The sequence below is a fragment of the Odocoileus virginianus genome, chromosome 5 (genome assembly GCF_023699985.2).
Source record: "Odocoileus virginianus isolate 20LAN1187 ecotype Illinois chromosome 5, Ovbor_1.2, whole genome shotgun sequence".
Classification (NCBI taxonomy): Eukaryota; Metazoa; Chordata; class Mammalia; order Artiodactyla; family Cervidae; genus Odocoileus; species Odocoileus virginianus.
Window position 1 is genome coordinate 90,069,255 of NC_069678.1, and position 21,246 is coordinate 90,090,500.

Sequence of the window (21,246 nt, forward strand, 5' to 3'; positions counted from 1 at the left end):
TTTCCTGTGGAAAATTTTCCACCCTTCTCACTAATTCCTTTATATAGATAACTACATCTGTAAGATGTGAACCAAAGATCTTAATCAGTGACCTCCAGTAAGACAAGCTCCCTAGTTAATTACAATGATTAAAAATGAACTAGTTTTTATCTTAGCTGAAAAGATACAATTAACCCCAAAGGAAGCTTCACTAAGAACTCAAGAATTTTCCAATCAGCACCACTTCAACCTTGTTAGTCACAGACTTCTGCTCTAAATGTAGGAAGCTGAGTCAGATTCTTAAGGTAATTCCCATTTGCAATTCACTATAAGAACAAGGTCTTTTTCCTATAGCCAGATGGTGTCACTATAGGAGTCAGAGATTCAGTGCCAGTGTACACAGCACATTCACATAAAGATGGTATTTTCATATCTGCAAGGGATATTACTAAGCTGAAAATATGAAGATACTCACTTTAGTAAATCTTCCCTACATTGTTTCTGAGGCGCAAAACAAGCAACTGCCCAAACTTTAATTTCAATGCCAGCATAAAACTGCTTTCCTCGCATGTCCCAGACACCCTGGTTGGGTGTGGCTACCGTTTTATTCTTTAAAAAAAACAAACAAATAAAAGAAACAAAAGAGAGAAGACATTACAATCTAAGTCCATTTTAAAGTTGATGAGAGGATACATAAAACTATTTGATATTAGCCAAAAGACAAAAAGCAACAATGAGCAAAGCAATGGATAAATTCAGTGTGGTCGAGCGGGAAAACTCTGGATTCGTCTCTTTTTTGACTGGTTGTTGGAAGAAACTTGTTGAATAAAATAAAAGGCTTACCCGGCCCCCATATTGCAGCATTGGAGCTGGAAGAACCCTGCCTGTGAGCTCCGTCATTTCGTTCTGGACAACAATACCAAATTCTTTAAGGTATGGGTCAGGTCCACCCACCATGCTGTTACTCTTCACCTAAAGAACAGGAAAGCCTGCATATATAAAAACCAAAGAGTAACTGTGTCCTATCCGGCATTTTCTATTGTTTTTTTTTTTTTAATCTGAAAGCCAGCTAATCTTAAAGACTATGCCTTACTGACCAGTCTACTGATTTCTTCCTGTCTGTCAGGAGCAGATCTTGCTGTGGCCTTGATCATCGTGGAAGTCTGATTGTCTGTGAGCTTCTTTATACATCGCTGTCCTGCCACTATATTACAAACCTATCAAGAGGCAAAGAGGAATTAGTTTGTGTCTTGGGTTTCTGTATCTTAAGATTTGCTGAAGTGCAGCTTACCTCTTCCATTTTCAAACAAATGAAAATTCTGCTCTAAGGTGAAGCTACCCGTCCAAAATATTTTAGAGATTAATATTAAATTCTATCACTAGTTTAGAACATGACTTTAAAACACACAAACACACATTCAAGAGATTGGCAGACTGGAAAAGAAAATTTAGTTTTGCTTACCTCAAGTGGCAAGTATGTATGCTTTTGTTCTTGTCCCACTTGGAGACAGGGAAGGTGGGGGTATTTCAGCTGCAGATTGTACTTTTGCTTAAAATATTGAGCTACTGTACATTCCATAGCTTGACCATTTTCTAACTGTAAGGGAAAACTATAAGAGAGAATATCTTTTTAGAAATTTCTTCAAGCTCTTTTTTTTTAAACAAGCAAACAAACAAAAGCCTACTAACATTTTCTACCTTGACCAATCACTTAAAAAACAAAGGTCAATCTTTATTTAGCCATTTTCACTTTAGCCATCTTAGTATTTAATCAAGACAGTGATTCTGTTGTTATTTTCCATGTTTGTTTGTTGAAGCTAGGATGAGAAAAAAATTTAATTAAAATGGAAAAAGAACTTAAATTAAGAAGAAGCTGCAGAACCAGAAAATACACAGATTCACTAAAGGTCACTTAACACTTATCAGTATAAATACAATCTCTGGCTGGCCTTTTTTTTTTTTTTTTTTGCTGCACTGGTCTTAGTTGCAGCATGCAGTTCCCCGACCAGGGATGAAAGCTGGGCCCCCTGCATTGGGAGCATGGAGTCTTAACCACTGGGACTTAACCAGCAAGTCCCTCTTGCTGACTTCTTAAGAGATGAGTAAATGCAAATAAGGTCCTGGACCATCCATATATGAGTTTTAATTGCTTAAGAGAACTTCTGGTAAAATGAGTGTAGCATAGTTACTGGGGCCACATTTTTAGATCCCCAAACCAGGACAAATATATGTGGATTTGGAGGGCACAAAACCAAATACATGAACTTGAGACCATGTCAAGATACTTGATACAAACTGGAGAATGTGATTTAAGAGACTCCTTATTTGGCTCTTCCAGGAGACAAATTATCTCAAACAACTTGGCACAATAATAACTTTAATCTTGTTTTTTAACTGTTAATGCCCCACAAAGTAATAATGCAGTTAGGATCATCTATGTGATATTTAAGTCCATGTGCTTTTAATTTTTCAGCAAAAATTTTATAGTTCTGTAAGTTTAATTATCCTTATAGGGTGTGCTGTGCTGTGCTTAGTCACTCAGTTGTGTCTGACTCTTTACGACCACATGGACTACAGCCCATCAGGCTGTTCTGTCCATGAAATTCTCCAGGCAAGAACACTGGAGTGGGTGGCCAAACCCTCCTCCAGGGGATAGTCCCAACCCGGGGATCAAACCCAGGTCTCTTGCATTGCAACCAGATTCTTTACCGTCTGAACCACCAGGGAAGCCCATTCTTATAGGGTAACATGAAGTAATTAAATAATGAAAAAAGACAGGATTAAAAAAAAAAAAACCACAAATGTTATAATCTGTCAGTATAACAAATGCTATAGTGACTTTTATTTTCCCTAGAGAATGCATTCAATGGTATAACACAAAGGATACATAGAATATCACTTTATAACTCAAGAAATTCATGTGATGTGTACATGAGTTCATACTGAAGAACGTGTTCAAATCAGAATGAATTGATATACTACATTTATCCAGAGGCCACTCTAAAATTTCAGTTATCTAGAGCAAAGTCATATAGGTGATTTTCATTACACTTGTTTGAAAAAGTCTTCTGAGTAAGTATGTAAAATAATGTAAAGTTAATATAGTTAAGTTCATGCTCTTAGAAAAGCCAATATTTATATTTATGCCAGACATGAGTTTAATGATCTTGATTACAAGAATAAAACTTACATATATGGTAATTTAAAAAGCACTTTCATATATATTTTCTCATTAGGCACAGTTCACAGTGGATTAGAAGTTAGGTGATTAGAAAAATGAGACTGAGGAAGTATAAATGAATCTGCTGCTGGAGGCATGCCATACACACTGACAGCTGGAAGAAATGACAGTTAGCTAAAAAGGGGGGAGAAAAATCCACATAAAACTCAAAGCAATATATATCTTCCCATGACAGCTCTTATGACATACAGTTCTTAACAGATCCTTTTGGGCCATGCATTGAGAACTACAGCACTGGAGTAAATGATGTTTATAACGATGACTCTGCACCATTATATGAAAGTTGATCTATGTTCAGCATATTTTAAAGGCAAGAAATACATTTTATTAGTATTTCTATCAAAAACATTTAAAAGCTTTTTAAAAGCTTTGGTGTTTAAAATGAAGATCTTAGTGAGTTTTTAAAATTATAATGTGTGCATGCATGCTAAGTCACTTCAGTTGTGTCAGACTCTTTGTGACCCTTTGGATTATAGCCCTCCAGGCTCCTCTGTCCATGGGATTCTTCTGGAGCGGGCTGCCATGCCCTCCTTCAGGGGATCTTCCCGGCCCAGAGATCAAACCCATGACTCGTGTCTCCTGCATTGGCAGGTGGGTTCTTTACCACTAGTGCTAAAATGGGATACCAATTTCTCAAATTATTATAGTAGCTACCTACGATACAACAAATGTAATGGTACAGTTTCAGATGTGGTTAACATACGTTTGATGACTGGCTGGCCGTCTGGTCACATTACACACTCGATATTTTCGTTTCATCTGTCCACAATGGGTCACCTCAACTTTCAGACCTCAAGTTAAAAAAAAGTCAAAACATCAGTATTAATTAAAATCATTGTGATCAAAAAAAAAAAAAAAGATTTGAAGGATTTCTTCAGAAAGGCATGACATTGTACAAGACAAAGTTTGCAAAGATATGGGAAAGATTTCATCATGCATAGGCAAAAAAGCCTCAGCCAAGCAGAAAAAATTAGAACCCAGATGACTGAAGATTGGGAACCTACTTTAATGTATTACTTCATTCAACAAATATATATCCTGCATTAACCATGATTTAGTGCTTATTTATTCTTAAACCTAGAGGAAGCCCTAATGATGCTTATGGTATAATGAGAGAAGATAGCTAACAAGTAAAGAAGCAAAGAAATTCTGAGAATAAACAAACTTATATTTTTGTATTAATCTGAGAAATCTTAGAAATCTGAGACTCACTCATCCTGATCCTTCTCTCGGCTTCTCCAGCAAGCCAGGAGGAGGGCCACCCTGAACCCCAGAGGGTAGAAGAAAGACACAGGGGGATGCAGGGAGATGAGGGATGGGGGAAGGGGAGCAAGAACAGCAGGTATAGGTAGACACCTGGGGAAACACTCGCACTCCCATGCACACGTCCAGGCGCACACCATCTCTGCCCCAATTAGAACACTGGGGGAACATCACAGAAGGAGTGGGCGACCATGAGACATTTCAGTCCTTCCATTTTATTAAAATGGAGGTTTCAAGCACGTAAAAGTAACAGTTACTAGGTGCCTGACATGTGCTAGAAGTTTATACTCCCAGTTGCATTTAATTCTCACAGCAATCTTACAAGATTCATATTATTATTTTTACCTTAGAGATGAATACACTAAGGCTTACAGTGGTTAAGTAACTTGCCCAAAGCCCCAGTGATAGCACTGGCAGAAATGGGATGGAAGCCCATGAGTGTCTGACTGTAGGACGGTGCTCCTGGGACCACAACTGAGCTGCCTGACCAAGACCACAGTGATGCAAATACCTACCTCTGATTTCTTTGGTAAACTTGACACGCTGGGAGTCTGTTAGGGGTTTGGTTTGTTCATTGATGTTCTGAATGTCTAAAACCTCACACATGAACTCAATGATAGGCTGAGCCCGGTAGAAAGCAGTTGCAGATACTGAAACAGAGAAGGAATCTTAGCTTCAGGGAACAGGAAAAGACCAAAAAACCAGCCCAAAGAGTAAACGGTAACGGAGTTCCATCCTACCATCAATATTGAGCATCATATTCCACATGGCGGGTCTCACGGACTGATGAAAGCCAAACCAAACCTCCCTGCCCCCTCCCAGAGGGTGGTAGTAACCTTCAGGAGGTGAGAAAAAGGAACGACCCACTGGAGTGTACCTGAAGAAACAAGAATTTGCATGCTTCACAATAAAAACTTGAAAGGATCTTTCATTTCACTCTCAACTTTGTAAACGGAAACCAAGTGTGAACTATGACTTCTGCAGAAGTCATGGGCAACAGTGCAACCTACCAACAAAAGTCTGACATTTACAGCAAAGAATTCAAACTAACCTCATGGAGGGAAGGTGTCTTGTGATGACATCAAGTGCTTGAACCGAGTCATCTGGGACTTCATTCAAGTGCCCAGCCAAAGCTTCTAAAAGCAACTGCAGGCTCACAACTGACACCCACTGAACAGACACTTTAAAGGTTTGGTCTTTACCCTCACCTGGAAGGGTCACTTCCATATCAACCTAAGGAAAAATACATATACAGACACATTTACAAAGGCTGAGAGACCCCAGGAAGAGTCAATATAGATACCTATAAGGATATCTAACACTCTCTGTAATTGCTAAACATTGGAAACAACCTATGTTCCATCAGTAGGGGACTAATTTAATATTGAATATTATGTAATAGTTCAAAATAAAGTAGATGCTACAACATAGACGAACTTTGAAAACATTATGCTAAGTGAAATAGCCAGACATAAAATGACAAATATTGTATGATTCCTCTTACATGAAGTACCTAGAAAAAATTCATAAAGACTAGAAGTAGAATAGTGGTTACCAGAGATAGGAGAGAAGGAAATACGGAGCTGCTGTTTAATGGGTACAGAGTCTCAGTTTGGGATGATAAAAAGTCCTACAGATGGACAGTGGTCATGGTCCCATAACAATATGAATATATTTAATGCCACTGAATTGTACACTTAAGAATGGTTAAAATAGTAAGTTTTATGTTGTATATTATTTAACCACAATAAAAAATTTAAAAAGTATGGTAAATGTAAATGTACAGAGATGGAAAGATCTCCCAGATATATTGTAAGTGAAAAATGAAAAAATAAATCACAGAACAATATGCAAACATATAATAATATATATAAACATGCATAAATGGGCTTCCCTGGTGGCTCAGTGGTAAAGAATCCACCTGCAATGCAAGAAACACAGGTTTGATCCCTGGGCGAGGACTATCCCCTGGAGAAGGAAATGGAGACCTACTCCAGTATTCTTGCCTGGGAAATCCCACGGACAGAGAAGCCTGGCGGGCTACAGTCCATGGGGTAGCAAAAGAGTGAGACACCTCTTAGCGACTAAACAACAACAACAAACATGCATAAATAGCTAATGCACATTAAAATATCTGAAAGGACACATACTGAACTATTATAGTAGTTTTCCTCTGAAAATGAAAATGGGATTGAGGATGCAAGCAGGTGGGGAAGCAGGAAACCACAGCATTTCTAGACTGTCTGAATAAGTTTATAACGAGTATATAATTATGTATTGCTTTTAAATTTCAAGAGCAAATGTCTTAAAAAGGTATTGTGGTATTATAAATATTTTCATAAGTGTTACACAATATTTTACAAATAATAAAAATTCTACTGTTCAGATTCAGGTGGCACTTTCACACTGTGCGAAAGTTGGAACATATGTAAAGATGAAACTAGTTCAGTTCTGTCACTCAGTCGTGTCTGACTTTTTGCGACCACGTGGACTGCAGCAGGCCAGGCTTCCCTGTCCATCAGCAACTCCTGGAGCTTATTCAAACTCATGTCCATCGAGTTGGTGATGTCATCCAACCATCTCATTCTCTGTCATCCCCTTTTCCTCCCACCTTCAATCTTTCCCAGCATCAGGGTCTTTTCAAATGAGTCGGCTCTACGAATCAGGTGGCCAAAGTATTGGAGTTTCAGGTTCAACATCAGTCCTTCCAACGAATATTCAGGACTTATTTCCTTTAGGATGGACTGACTGGATCTCCTTGCAGTCCAAGGGACTCTCAAGAGTTTTCTCCAACACCACAGTTCAAAAGCATCAATTCTTCAGTGTTCAGCTTTCTTTATAGTCCAACTCTCACATCCATACACGACCACTGGAAAACCATAGCTTTGACTAGACGGACCTTTGTCGGCAAAGTAATGTCTGCTTTTTAATATGCTGTCTAGGTTGGTCATAGCTTTTCTTCCAAGAAGCAAGCATCTTTTAATTTCATGGCTGCAATCACCATCTGCAGTGATTTTGGAGCCCCCCAAAATAAAGTCTGTCCTTGTTTCCATTGTTTCCCCATCTATTTGCCATGAAGTGATGGGACCAGATGCCATAATCTTAGTCTTCTGAATGTTGAGTTTTAAGCCAACATTTTTACTCTCCTCTTTCACTTTCATCAAGAAGCTCCAGTTCTTCTTCACTTTCTGCCGTAAGGATGGTGTCATCTGCAAATCTGAGGTTATTGTTATTTCTTTTTTTTTTTTTTTGGTTATTGATATTTCTCCCAGCAATCTTGATTCCAGCTTGTGCTTCATCCAGCCTGGCATTTCACATGATGTACTCTGCATATAAGTTAAATAAGCAGGGTGACACTATACAACCTTGACGTACTCCCTTCCCGATTTGAAACCAGTCTGTTGTCCCATGTCCAGTTCTAACTGTTGCTTCCTGACCTGCATACAGATTTCTCAGGAGGCAGGTCAGGTGGTCTGGTATCCCCATCTCTTTTAGAATTTTCCACAGTTTGTGGAAACAATCAACCTAAATTCTAACAGTCAATTATCGATTAATTAAAAAACAAAAGAATATGTACAGAATAATAAATCTATCATCACCATGAGAAACAGCTTTAAGAATTGAATTGTCATTAGAAAGGGAAACATCTTTGTCCTAAGTAATTACTACTAAATGACCTAAGTCTAATAAATGTTTCTTGCTGTTAACACTTACCCTATCCCGTCCAATTGGCAGTGGATGTGCTGTGTACATGTTTCTTTTGCCATCATAGCCAGGCTGCCGATCACCAAATATTTGCATCTTGAAGTGTCGCACCATTGTGTCTACTACCTCCCTTAACAGTAATGGAGACAGTGGAGGTTAGCTCTGAGAAATGGTGGTGAACAGGAAACTGCCATTATACCTTAATTATCTAAATTCAGGTCCAAACTCCTTGGAGGATTTTCCTGGTGGTCCAGTGGTTAAGACCTCCTGGAGAAGTCTTAAGACTTGGGTTCCTGGAGAACCCAGAGGGTATGGGTTCAATTCCTGGTTGGGGAGCTAAGATGCCAGCAATATTGTAACAAAGTCAATAAAGAGTTTAAAAATGGCTCAGAGCAAAAAAAGAAAAAGATGACCCGGGCCAGTTCTGCCTGGAATTTGAGAATCAAAATTCTTTGGAAAAAGCAAGAGTTAAAGTTACAGATTCAAGTAACTTAAAAAAAAAAATAGCAAGTGAACAAAAGCAATCATGGGATGACAACAAAAAAGGAGGGAATAAAAGGAAAGGTCCCCAGTGAGCCCCACATTGCAAACTTCAATGCTCCTTGAACATTAGATGATCAATTCTTTCAGCTTAAAATATCTCTTCCCTTGCCTCCTCACTCTGCCCTGGTTTTCCCTCATCCCGGTGGCCTCTCCCCATGCCACCAGTCTCCTTGCTGATTCTTCCTCACCTCCCCAGTCTGCAAGCACTGTTACCTCGGGACTCAGTCTTGGAGGCTCACTTTAACCACACTCACTTCCTACATGATCTCACCCAGTCGCATGGTTTTACCACCAATATGCTGATGCCTCTCAAATGTCTGTCTCCAGCCTATAACCTGGCCCCTGAGCCCAACCTCATGTATTCAACTTCCTGCTTGAGGTCTCCGCTGGGATGTCTAGCAGACCCCTCAATCATAACATTTCAATAACTACAACCCCTGCTGCCTCTCCCATAGTTTTCTCCATTTCCATACATGGCAGCTCCCTCTTTCCCTCTGGTCAAGACAAAAACCTTGGAATCAGCCACGATTCATTTCTTTCATACCTCACCTTTAACCCACCAACAGATCTTGCTGACACCACCTTTAAAATATTTGTAGACTCTGACCACTTCTTATCACTATCACTTTCACAACCCAGGTTCAAGTCACCAGCCCTTTTCACCTGAATCATTACAAGAGCTTCCTAATTGATTTCTCGGCTTTTCAGCCTTAATGCCAGGCTTCATCTTCAACACAGCAGCCAGAACGATCCATTCAAAATCTCAGTTAGTCATATCAAATGTCTACTCAAAACCCATCTAATCAGAGTAAACACTAAACTCCTAGGACGGCCTACAAGACTCTGCATGATAAGGCCCTTAGGAGTTTCTCTATCACTCTCCCCCGCACTTACTCCAGGGTTTATCTGCTATTCCTTGAATACACCATGCAAGCTGCTACCTCTGCCTGGGGTTCCCTTCAAGGAGATAACCCTCACCTCCTCTAGGTTTCGCCTCAAATGTCACTTTTCAGTGAGACTTTCCCTAACTACACTATTATAACATACATACACACACACACACATACATACAATGTGTATATTACACGTACATATAATATGCACACACCTATATACACACATGTATGCATGCACACATCTTACATAATATATGTGCAACACATATACATGCTTACTCGCTCAGTCATGTCCAACTCTTTGAGACCCCATGGACTGTAACCAGCTAGGCTACTCTGTCCATGGGGATTCTCCAGGCAAGAATACTGGAGTGGGTTGCTATGCCTGCCTCCAGGGGATCTTCCTGACCCAGGGATCGAACCCAGGTCTCCCGCATTACAGGTAGATTCTTTACTGTCTTAAGATATACATGTTTACAATATATATATATACCATATGTATGTATCTATACATATACACACACACATAAAATCAATGACCCATCCTCAATCTGTATCTTCCATCCTTGTTTTATTTTTCTTCATAGAAGTTATCATCAATTAGCAAATAATATGTTTTATTTGCTTATTCATTTATTTTTGGACTTCTCCCCCGTTATAGCGTAAGTTCCTCAAGGGTAGGAACTTTTGCCTGTTTTTTTCATGTTATATTCCCAGAACACAGAACAATGCCTGACACATAACGAGCACTATATGTTGACTGCATCAGTATTAGCCATTACCATCGCTTCTATTACTATTGGCTTCAGTTATACAACAGTCAAACAATTAAAGGCTTACATGAGAATGAACTACACCAGAAAGTCAAAAAATTGATCCACAATGAGAAAAAAATCAAGCCACAAAAAAAATAATATTTCACTTGACAGTAAAAGTATTCTTGAAAAGGCAAGAACTATAATGTTAAAGACTGAATATTAGTGAAGATACAGAAACAAGGAAAGTGAGTGATCTCAGCACCCTGGAAGAAGATCTGTTATAGGGCTATATCTTCACCCTTGGTAAATTCCTGATATACAGTCCACAATACTTAAATCATCCTATCTAGACCCCTCTTGGATAATGCTAGAATTAAACAGAGCTTCTCTCTGAGTTTAATTTCTTCAATACCCCAAGATGATTCTTCTGTCTTTACACTTATATTTTTCTCATGTCCAATACCAACACTTAATAACAAAATCTGAATTTTCAGATCTATTTTCCATAGACATCAATGGTTTCATCTATTTTTTATAAATTTCTGCTACCTTTGGACAGTGAAAGAGGGACTATTCTTCATTCATTATTTACTGACTGAAGGATGATGTATCCAGTACTCTGCTAGAATCTATGAAGGAGAACCAAGTATGAGATAGCATATCTGCTATCAAGAAACTCACCATCTCAGAGAAAAACAAAGCCTACATGTTAAGAGTTTAGAGAACAAGATGATTCATAATAAATAATTGATGTGTATTTAAATACATATATAAGTCTATTCTTTTTAATCCTTACCTGTTGACTCTACGAGGCCGTTTTTCCGGTTTAATATCCACATCATAATGATACACATCTATTTTGGGAATCTGAACCTGAAAATGGTTAGCTAACAGTCGAATTGGTTTTCCGACAGTTCCAAGGCCAGGACGACGAGGTGGCTGAAAAAGGCTGGCTGGAGGCCCTGAAGAGATTGAAAGATTATTTGATTTGCTATTTGTTTGTGAAGGATAATATTCCCTTCATGATGATGATGATGATGATGATAGCTGCAATTGGGAATTCCCTGGCAGTCCAGTGGTTAGCACTCTGCAATGTCACTGCCAAGGATCCAGGTTCAGTCCCTGGTCAGGGAACTAAATTCCCACAAGCTGTGCAGCCCAGCCAAAACAAAACAAAAACAGCTACAATTATTGCAATCTTATCATTCGCTGAACATCCTCCGATATAAAAAGTTATGTAAAAAGCTTTTTGGCCTAAGATTCTCTAGATTTCTAAATATTTTTTCCACGCCACTATTATTTTGAATATGGGGGATGTCAACAGTAGATACAATATGATGAACTCTCAAATGCACTCTACTGTCTAAAACCTTTTATCAGTATCAGTAGATCTACAGCTAGGCTTACAAAATTGTATGTATTTTAAAACAAAATCATACCTAAACTCTGGAGGCCATCATCAGTTCAGGCTGGAGATGATCCATTAATCCTCCACAAATTAGCCTGATTATTATAGTTTTGTACAGACTCAGAGATTAAATAGCAGCTATCTTTATCAATTTAATTGCTAATTTAGACAGTGAAACAATACCAATAAGACTAGACTTTCTTCCTTATAACCTGGTATTTTAAAAATCTGGACAATCTGATATTTCCCGACCTGATTTAGTGTATTTAGTGTATTTCTTCAACAAACATTTATCCATTTATTCCACATCTAAGCTGTACTGTAGATTCAAGAAAAAGAAAGAACCTCTGCCTTCAAGGAACTGACAGTCTAGACCAGCAAGCAGTTCTCAACCTGGGGGAGCTTTTGTCCCCTAGTAAACATTTGCCAAATATGTGGAGACCTTCTTCATTGTCACAAATTGGGGGTGATACTGACAAAGCACATGATAGCCCCCCAAAATATAGAAGTATTCAGTCCAAAGTATTGAATAGTACTGAGGCTGAGAAACCCTGGTCTAGATAGAGCAGTCATTCCAAATTATTCTACTGATGGTTTACAAGATATTCTATAAAAAATAAAGGTTTCCATAAGCTAAAAAAACCCTGCTTATTCTCTCTCCTTCTTAAAATTCCAATATATATATTATCATATTAAATTCTCTAACAAGTCATGTAATAAATAAGCTTGTTTAATTCATCATTTACCTGGCTTATTTTTCCCCAGAACACACACACATGCACATACACACTAACTCTTTCTCTGTTTTTAAAATGAAACATCTATCAATAGTCAGTAAATTAGGGTTTAAGGAAACAGTCTGGGAAATATCTGTCTACAGAAAACCTTATTCCTTTTTGATTATATTGTCAAATAGACACTGGTCCAAAAAATAAACATTTTTTTCTGCTATGAATAGGTGTTGAGTAAAGTGAGCTGTATTTACAAAGGAAAGTTACAACAGGTTCTCTCGTTGCAATGGTATTTCACCAAGAACAAAGACAATTCACCAAGGAGAGCACACTTTGAAGTAAGAAGCTGTTCTGGTCCAATATCACTTAGGAAAATCAAAGCAAACACTTCAATGAAATTTGTTTTGACAGATCACCACACACTAATTCCTAAAATACTGAAAATCTTTTCATGTATTAAATTCACTGTTCATTCTTCCCCTGAATTATACTCATCCTTCAAAACTCTGGTCAAGTGCAACCTCCTTGGAAAGCTTTTCCAGACTCTCCTAAGCTAGAGGATGCATCTTCTGTGTCCCCAAGATCTTTTGTATAGGGAACATGTAGGACAAGTATCTAGAAACAACTTGTTAAACTACTGTTTCCTTCACTAGACTGTAAACTCTTAGAAGAAATGGACTTCCAATTCAGTTATCATAAAACCTAATTCAATGATGAGTGTATTGTAGGAATTCAGTAAATGCTGAACTGAACAATATTAATAATCTCTGTAGCAGTACAGATAGAAACTAAACAGAAACCTAGTCATTTCTAAAATTAAAGAATTGATTATTTTTCATTAAAACAAAAGCACGTAATTTATACTAAAAATATTTCTTAGAGTTGAGTTTCATTTCTGGTGAACAAGGGGATCTACTCTGGGTGTGATAAGGCATTTATAAACAATGTAAGAAGTAGATAATAAATAACATCAGAGGTGGACAGGCATACTGAATTCACCCAACTAAATCATATAGATAAGTCAGCCTTGCATATTCCAAGACACACTTAAGTAATCATTGTATCACAAATCCAGCTTTATGATAGAAATTTGCGAACAGAAATCTGGATCAAATGACTTGCCCAAGGACATATGATTTCGATTTTACATCATGACTAGAATCTAGGTCCCCTAACTCCCAGTTCAGGGCTTTCTCTTCTTCAGTATATTTCACAATCCTATGGCATCTATACCTCTCAGAAGTACCTGATGCTCTTTAAAGAGACAGAGGCAGGGTAAATGAAGGAAAGGGATTAAGAAGTGGAGAAAAGCAAATAGTGTGTTCCTCTTCCATGGCAAGAGAGAAAAGTTAGAACATGAGTGATCATTCCTTTATTAAGTTTAGAAGATTTATTTAGAAAAATATATTCTAAACTTTTCCATCCCCAAAGCTAGTTTCTTTGAATTTATCAAAATGACTTCTGAAGAAATAAAATCTGGAACCAAACTGCCTGGGTTTCAACTCTGGTTTTACCACTCCCTAACTGCATGACCTAGGGCCAGTTTCTTAGCCAATCAGTTTCCTTATTTATAAAATGGAAGAATAAAAATGATAATAATAGCACCTATCTCATAAGGCTATTGTGAGGATCTCATGAGGTGATGTATATAACAGGCTTGATGTACCATGCTGTGCTAAGTTGCTTCAGTTGCGTCGACTCTTGAGACCCCATGGACTGTAGCCTGCCAGGTTCCTCTGTCCATGGGATTCTCCAAGCAAGAATACTGATGTGGGTTGTCATGCCCTCCTCCAGGGGATCTTCAACCCAGGGATCGAACCCACATCTCTTTAGGATCCTGCATTGGCAGATGGGTTCTTTACCACTAGCGCCACATGGGAAGCCCAAAAGGCTTAACACAGTGTCTCATAATGGTAAGCACTCAATAAGTGTTGGCTATTATGATTGCACTTGTATAAACGTTACAGTTATTTCTCAAAGGCCCTCATGTTGGGAGCATCTCAAGAACCTAGTGACAAAGTCTGAGAATTACATCTTCCAAAAAGGTAACTACTATGACTCAACACAGACTGGGTGAAGTCAGCTTAACAGAAGAGGGCATTAGACTAGGAGTCAGGTGATCCACACTCATCCTCATCATTTAGCCTTGAGCCCTCGATAGTCACTTAAGCTCTCTGAACCTCATCTGTAAAATGGGGATAGTACCTTCCTTACCTACCTCACAGAGGATCAAATGAACTAACAGCTACAAAAGCACTTTCCAAACTGTAAAGCACTGTAAAACATAAATGTCAGCACAGTGGTAAAGAATCCACCTGCCAACGCAGGAGACGTAAGAAACATGGGTTCAATTTCATGTTGGGTTCAAATCCTGGGTGGGGAAGATCCCCTGGAGTAGGAAACGGCAACCCATTTCAGTATCCTTGTCAAGAGAACTCCATGGACAGGGCGGGCTACAGTCCACGGTGTTGCAGAGTTGGACACAACTGAGCATGCATGCACTATTAATATGACAGTGTTAGTTACTCATCATGTCCGACTCTTTTTGTGACCCCATGGACTGAGCCCACCAGGCTCCTCTGTCCATGGGATTCTCCAGGAAAGAATACTGGAGTGGGTTGCCATTTCATCCTCCAGGGGATCTTCCCAACCCAGGGATCGAACATGAGTCTCCTGCATTGCAGGCAGACTCTTTACCACTGAGGCACCAGAGAAGCCCTATTATTAATATAAACAAAATAAATGGTAATCTAATCTAAAACTTCCTAGCTGCTGTTAGAAATTGAAACTGGGTGAGAGAGCGCAGAGCAAGACTAAACATGCTTCAGTGATTGTTCAGGTGAGAAGAGAAGAGGGCTCCATGTGCTTCAGCAAAGAAGCAAGAAAGCTTCTCCAGGTTCTTAGCCCGGATGAAATATCCCACAAGACTAGAAACTCCCTTTGCTCTGATTCTCTGCTCAACAAGCAGTTTCTTGTTATTAATTGGGTTTCCAAGGTACTGTGACACCAAAAACAGAGTTTGCTAGACAGCATGCAAGAAAATATTCTAACCAACAGAAAAAAATCTGTGTTGGCTTTTTCATTAGTATCTCATAAATGTGGTTAGTGAGAATTAATTTTCCATAATCCCAGGTGAACTGATAAGCCCTCAAACCCGCAAAAGCTAAAATCAAACCAAAAAAAAAAAAAAAAAAGAGTCCCTGGGATGTTCCTAACACTAGACTGATCTTTTCCGTGAAATTTAGTTTGTATACAGTTACATAGCCTCTTTCAATGTCAGCTCATAAAGCCAACAGTTGGCTCAATTATGACCTACTAACAGGGAAGGGAGGGAAGAAACATTTGCTGAGTATTTTCAATGCATTACTATCTACAACAAGACTTCTCACATACATTACCTTATTTCATTCTCACAGCAATCTTGCAGCACATAATTATTACTACTTTCATTTTATAGTTGAGGAAATGAAAGCTCAAAGGAATTAAATAATTTGCCCAAGGTTATACAACTATTAAATTACTAGATTGGATTTGAACAGAAGTCTGTTACATTCCTAAAGACCAGATCCTGCTTTTAGCTGGAGGATGTAGTTGAAGTAACCCAGTGTAATACTCACACTGAGGTTTATCAAATAATATTAATGCGACAAAACCAATTTATTTTTAAGAGGCATATGAAATTTGATTATGAAGTCCTTTAAAAAATATTCCAAACAGCAAATTAAGGTGGAGTTGGATCAGTCAGCCATGTAAATAAGTTTTAAGCAAACACACCTACAAAGTTTCCAAACTCAAATGGTAGACTGAATTTTCTATGCACTAAAAAAATGAAATGCTCTACAACTAAATCAACTATGTAGATAAGGCATAATATTAAAGTTAATTCTAACACAGACCCCCTAAGCCCTGACCTACATTAGAAACTTGGGATTTCAAGTGGGAGCACCAGACTCCAACCTGCAGGGCATTTGTTACAACTTGGAATGGTTCTTCTGATTTGGGCAAAGTTGGGGAGATAACCAAAGGCCATTCATAACGATGAGGAATTACAGTTCCCAAAGCACTTTCTCCTTCATTTGATCCTCACAACTACTTCTAACCCAATTAGAAGATACTCAGGGCATTAAAGCTTGAGCTGGAGTCGCCGGTGGGTAACTCGCCTGTCACGGAGGCGCTAGGACAGACCGCTGCGGGTCTGCTGCGCAGAATGACAGGTAGACAGAGACACGGAAACATACTCCTCGAGACTTCAGGGCCTTTGAGAAAGGGTGGGCACTTTGCCCCTTGCCTTCAGGGCAAAGGAGAAGTGTTTAGGGGAAGTTCTTCTTCCTTATCTGACGGCTCTGGACTGTCTGCCAAGGCAAAGAAAAATAGGGGTGCGGCCCCAAGCCAAAATATCCCTGGTGGTGGAGTCCTTCCCGGTCAGGTCCGGGCCAGGCCCCCGCTGCGTACCTGGCACAGTCTTTCCTTCTGTGACCCAGACTGGCCTCGCCTCCACCCCGGAGTACAAACCACCTCCCTGAGGTTGGGTCAGCTCTCCCCTCTACCTAGGGACGCGGGTCACCTTCTTGGGCCTCCCCCTCCTTAGACCTAGAGACCTGGCTCATCTCTCTAGGCTGGGGCGCGGAACCCGTCCCCCCTCGCCCGCCCCCCGAGGCCGGGGTCAGCTCCCTCCGCCTTGTGCAGTGGGGCACGGCCCCGTCCCCCCAGGCCTGACGGCCCAACCCAGGTACCCAAGAGCCGATCCGGGCCACCGGGAGCGGCCAGCCCTCCCACTCCCCCAGGCTTCCCGGGGTCCGGTCCGGGTCCCGGCTCGAGCGCGCTCCTCACCCGGTCCCAGCGCTTCCATGGCGGCGGCGGGGGCCGCCTCGCCCCGGTCCCCGGCGCCTCCCGCTCCGGGCCCCGCCGCCGCCGCCGCCGCGTAACGCTTGATCTCCGGAATATTGGCGCTCGGGGTGCGCCGCGGAGACGCGGGCACTGGGCAAGGGGCGGCGGCGGCGCCCGGCCCGGGGACAGGGACCCGGCTCCCGCGGCTCTTCCGGCCTCAGCGACAACAAAAACAATCCCCGCCGCAGCCGCGGCTGCCAGCGGGAGCGGGAGCGGGAGCCAGCGCGCGCGCCCGCCGGGCGGGGAGGGGGCGCGGGGCGCGCGCGGCCCGGGGTCCCGGCTCGCGGAGGGGGCGTGCGCGGCCCGGGCCCCAGGTCCACCCAGCCCGGCGTGGGGCAGGGGCAGGGTGGGGAGGGCACGGGCGCGCGCCCGGGGAGGGCAGAGCCCCGAGGACTTGTCGGGGGCGCGCGCGCCCGCCCGCACAGCCCTGTGGCCCCGGGCGGCCTTCTCCCGCGGGGTTCGGGGTGGGGGCGGCTACGCGCTATCCACCCAGAGTCTCCCAACACCCGGTGGCCGGAGGAAGGTCGCCATTCCAGACTCCGCTGATCAGGACACAGCTCTCCGCTTCCGTCGGTGGAAAGTGTCTTGAGATTCACGTCGGACACCTCTCCTCCTTCCTCCCACCTCGGACCACTTCATTCTCTTCTGTCTCCTCTTTCTCCACTGTCCTGAGACGGAGAACACCGGGGTCACACGGACGCAGCGTTTTCCTTCCATGTCTTCATCCGAGAGTGTACTCCTAGGTGCCCTTCCCCACCCTTGCAGCCGAAAGTACCACGGGGATGGACTGTGATAATGCTGCGTTCCTTCTTTGTGCCCACTGCTCAGCAAGTCACCAGTCACTTCAGAGAAAGTTTTGCTTTCTTGGATGACTTCACGGCAGCAGTCAAGAGTCAAAGAAGCAATTCCCAGCTCCACGGTCAGCCCAGAAGACCCAGCATCCTTGGGACTTTTAGTTGGGACTTTGAGTTGGAGAACATAGGACAGAAGTAGTTTCTAGTCTTGAGAATAAGGCAGCTCTCAGCCACCAGTTAAAAAGATACAATGTGTTTATCTTGTACTCGTTTGCTAAAGCTGCCATTACAAAGTATCAAGGGCTGAGTGTTTTAAACAGCCAAAAGTAATTTTATTACAGTTATAGAGGCTAAACATCCAAGATCCATTGGTTTCTTCTGAGAGCTTGCTCTTGTGCATACAGATGACATCTTCTCCCTGTGCTTTCTCATGGTTTTTCCTGTGTATACAGTCTGTGTCCAAATGTCCTCTTCTTGTAAGGATGTCAGTCACACTGGATTAAGGCACACCTTACAGATTTCATTTTACTTTAATTACCTCTCTCTCTAAAGACCCTCTCTCCAAATACAGTGAATTCGGAAGTAATGCGACTTGGATTTTACCGGTGTGTGAATTCTTTGGGGACACAATCCATCCTGTAACATGTGTAGTGAGATAGTCATTTGAGCATCTACAATGTGCAACCATAGAGCCAAGAAATTTTTGTATGATAAAAATGATTTTTAAAAATATTCGGGGCACCCTATGGCCAGGCACTGTGTTATGGGTTTCACATGTCATTTAGTCTTCTCAACCATCTGTAAGGTAGGTATTGTTGAGGAAAGTATTTGTACAGATGAGGAAACTGCCCCTCAGGAAAGCTAAGAAAGTCAGGCTCTGCAGTACATGATACAGCTGAGAAGCATGGAAAAAGTGTAGTTCTAAATCCTGAATTCTAGTGCTGGCTGATTCCATCCCTGGTTGGCTATAGAACTGAGACTTTTAATCAAGTCACTGGACTCTAGTCTGTTGATACCATGCTCCAAGTTCTTTCCATAGCACCATGCTGCTTCTCTGTTAAGCCAGATATTAACTGGAAACTATGATAGGGGACAGAAAGTTTGAAGGGGAATAAGTATTCTCTAAATGAACAGACTAGTAGCCAGTTAAGAGGATAAGGAAAACCGACTGAAGGTCAAGCTTTGAGTTAAACCTAATAGCCACCTCCCTTCTCGACTCCAGGCTAAATTCTTCCCTTTCACACACTGCTGGTGGCTTCCAGCCTGGTTTGAGACTGACTTTCTCCCTCTCACTCCCTAACAAATGTCCCCCCATATTCTATTTGGTATGCTGAACAGAGAACATAGCTCGTTTCCTGTACTGAAAATAGCCTCAGAAACCTCAGAGTATGAAATGTACTTGGGCCATAGTCTGGACCGCAGTGCCTCAGTCCCTCAGTCTCTCACCCCTGTCATTCTTCACTGCCGTGAGGATCTACATTCTTCCCAAACTCACTCCCTTTCAGGCAACTATTGCCCCCTTTCCGAAGACCCTTTTGACTGAACCCCCAAAACCAAAGCTCTATAGTCAATAAACTCCCCTAAACCTCAGTATGTTTGACAAGCCCTCCCTCCACTTCCTGCTGTGGCTGACAAGAAGCCGTGCCACAGAATACCACTTCCCCCTCCGCTCTCTGATGGTGCCTGCTCACTCTCCCACACCGCACACATTTACAGGACAGGGTGGGGATGAGTGTAGAATTGACAATCTATTCGCCACCTCCCCTCTTTTCTCTGCCCCCACCCCCCTGCATGTCACCAAACCTTGAATTGTCATTCTCATGATAAAACTACTTACCATCTTATCAGACTGTTACTACAGGGTTTCCCTTGGTAGTATAGTTAACTCAGCTCTTGGTCTTATGTCTCGATTCAGGACTGGTTCCCATTACATTATAAATCCTTGAGAGCAGGGCTTATGCCTTGTTCGGGTATTTGGGTTTGTGTTTCTGTTGCCTAACATGTTGTTGTGTTGTGGTTGTGAAAGTTGCTCAGTCGTGTCCGACTCTTTGCGACCCCATGAACTATAGCCTGCCAGGCTCCTCTGTCCATGAAATTCTCCAGGCCAGAATACTGGAGTGGGTAGCCGTTCCATTCTCCAGGGGATTTTTCCCAACCTAGAGATCGAACTCAGGTCTCCCACGCTGCAGGCAGATTCTTTTCCATCTGAACCACTGCCTAACATGTTACTTAGCACCAAATGCCTGTTTGGGGAAATGTATAGAATAAATGAATGAATGAACAAGTAATGTGTAAACTGTGGGAGCTAGAAATGGTCTGGCGGAGGGGCTTAGGTGGAGAGCTCTGGGTGAATTCCCAGCTTCTCCAGAAAGCAGACTTTCCAATCTGGGTTCATATTCTAGTTCCACAGCATACTAGCTCTAAGGGCCTGGGACAAGCCCCTTCACCTACTGCTGAAGGATGTTGTGAGGAAGAGGTTAAACCATAGATGTGCATGTTCCTGGGTGTCTGGAGCAGAATGAGTGCCCAGTAGTAACCAGTCCTCCTTGCCCTCCTTTCCCGCAGCTGAAAGCTGCTCCCCTGCCGCTGTCTTGCTGTGCCTTGAGAGACAGTGAGCTTATGGCCTCAGGTCCATCCTAGAGAGGGGAGCAGCGCATGTTTACACATTCTGTGTCTGAGCCGTCTGAGGACAGGGACTTGGCGAACCCAACTGAGAGCCAAAGCCAGAACACACTCAGTGAAGGTTTATGAATGGCACTGGACTTCTTAGATGTATCAGTGCTCCCCCCTGAGACCAGATGCTGCCAGAGGGAGCCTTGCTAGTGGACACTGTGCCAGATGGCAGAGCTCCATCCACCCATGCTGCTTGTGACACTCCAACCCTGGTCTGGGCTGCTGGTCTCTGGTGGTGTTTTGGCTTTCCAGCCTCTCCTCATTCAATCTTTCCACAAGTCTAGAGCTTAGAAGTTGAGGAGGAACTTCTTTGCAGTCGATCAATTGGGCTAGGGGCTTTCACTCTTCTTGAGTTGGGGACCCCTTGT

The 21,246-nt window shown here is 41.9% G+C and overlaps 1 protein-coding gene across 4 annotated transcripts in view; it reads right to left on the reverse strand.

Moving 5' to 3' along the window:
- The window catches only part of LOC110129077 (protein argonaute-4), a 31,243-nt gene extending 13,614 nt beyond the window's left edge, over nt 1-17,629 (reverse strand). For 2 of the 4 annotated variants that reach the window (XM_070468409.1, XM_070468410.1), the window contains exons 1-11: nt 16,685-17,156; nt 11,182-11,347; nt 8,198-8,318; nt 5,535-5,716; nt 5,224-5,360; nt 4,999-5,133; nt 3,924-4,011; nt 1,442-1,589; nt 1,077-1,196; nt 823-951; nt 455-588 (exon numbers count right to left, since the gene is read on the reverse strand). In XM_070468409.1, the coding sequence (XP_070324510.1) occupies nt 455-588; nt 823-951; nt 1,077-1,196; nt 1,442-1,589; nt 3,924-4,011; nt 4,999-5,133; nt 5,224-5,360; nt 5,535-5,716; nt 8,198-8,318; nt 11,182-11,347; nt 16,685-16,760 (1,436 nt within the window). In that variant the 5' untranslated portion in view covers nt 16,761-17,156. Of the gene's footprint in view, nt 1-454; nt 589-822; nt 952-1,076; nt 1,197-1,441; nt 1,590-3,923; nt 4,012-4,998; nt 5,134-5,223; nt 5,361-5,534; nt 5,717-8,197; nt 8,319-11,181; nt 11,348-16,684; nt 17,157-17,354 lie in introns of those variants that run through there. The other 2 variants (XM_070468408.1, XM_070468407.1) reach the window with 2 other exon arrangements.
- Nucleotides 17,630-21,246: the final 3,617 nt, after the last annotated feature.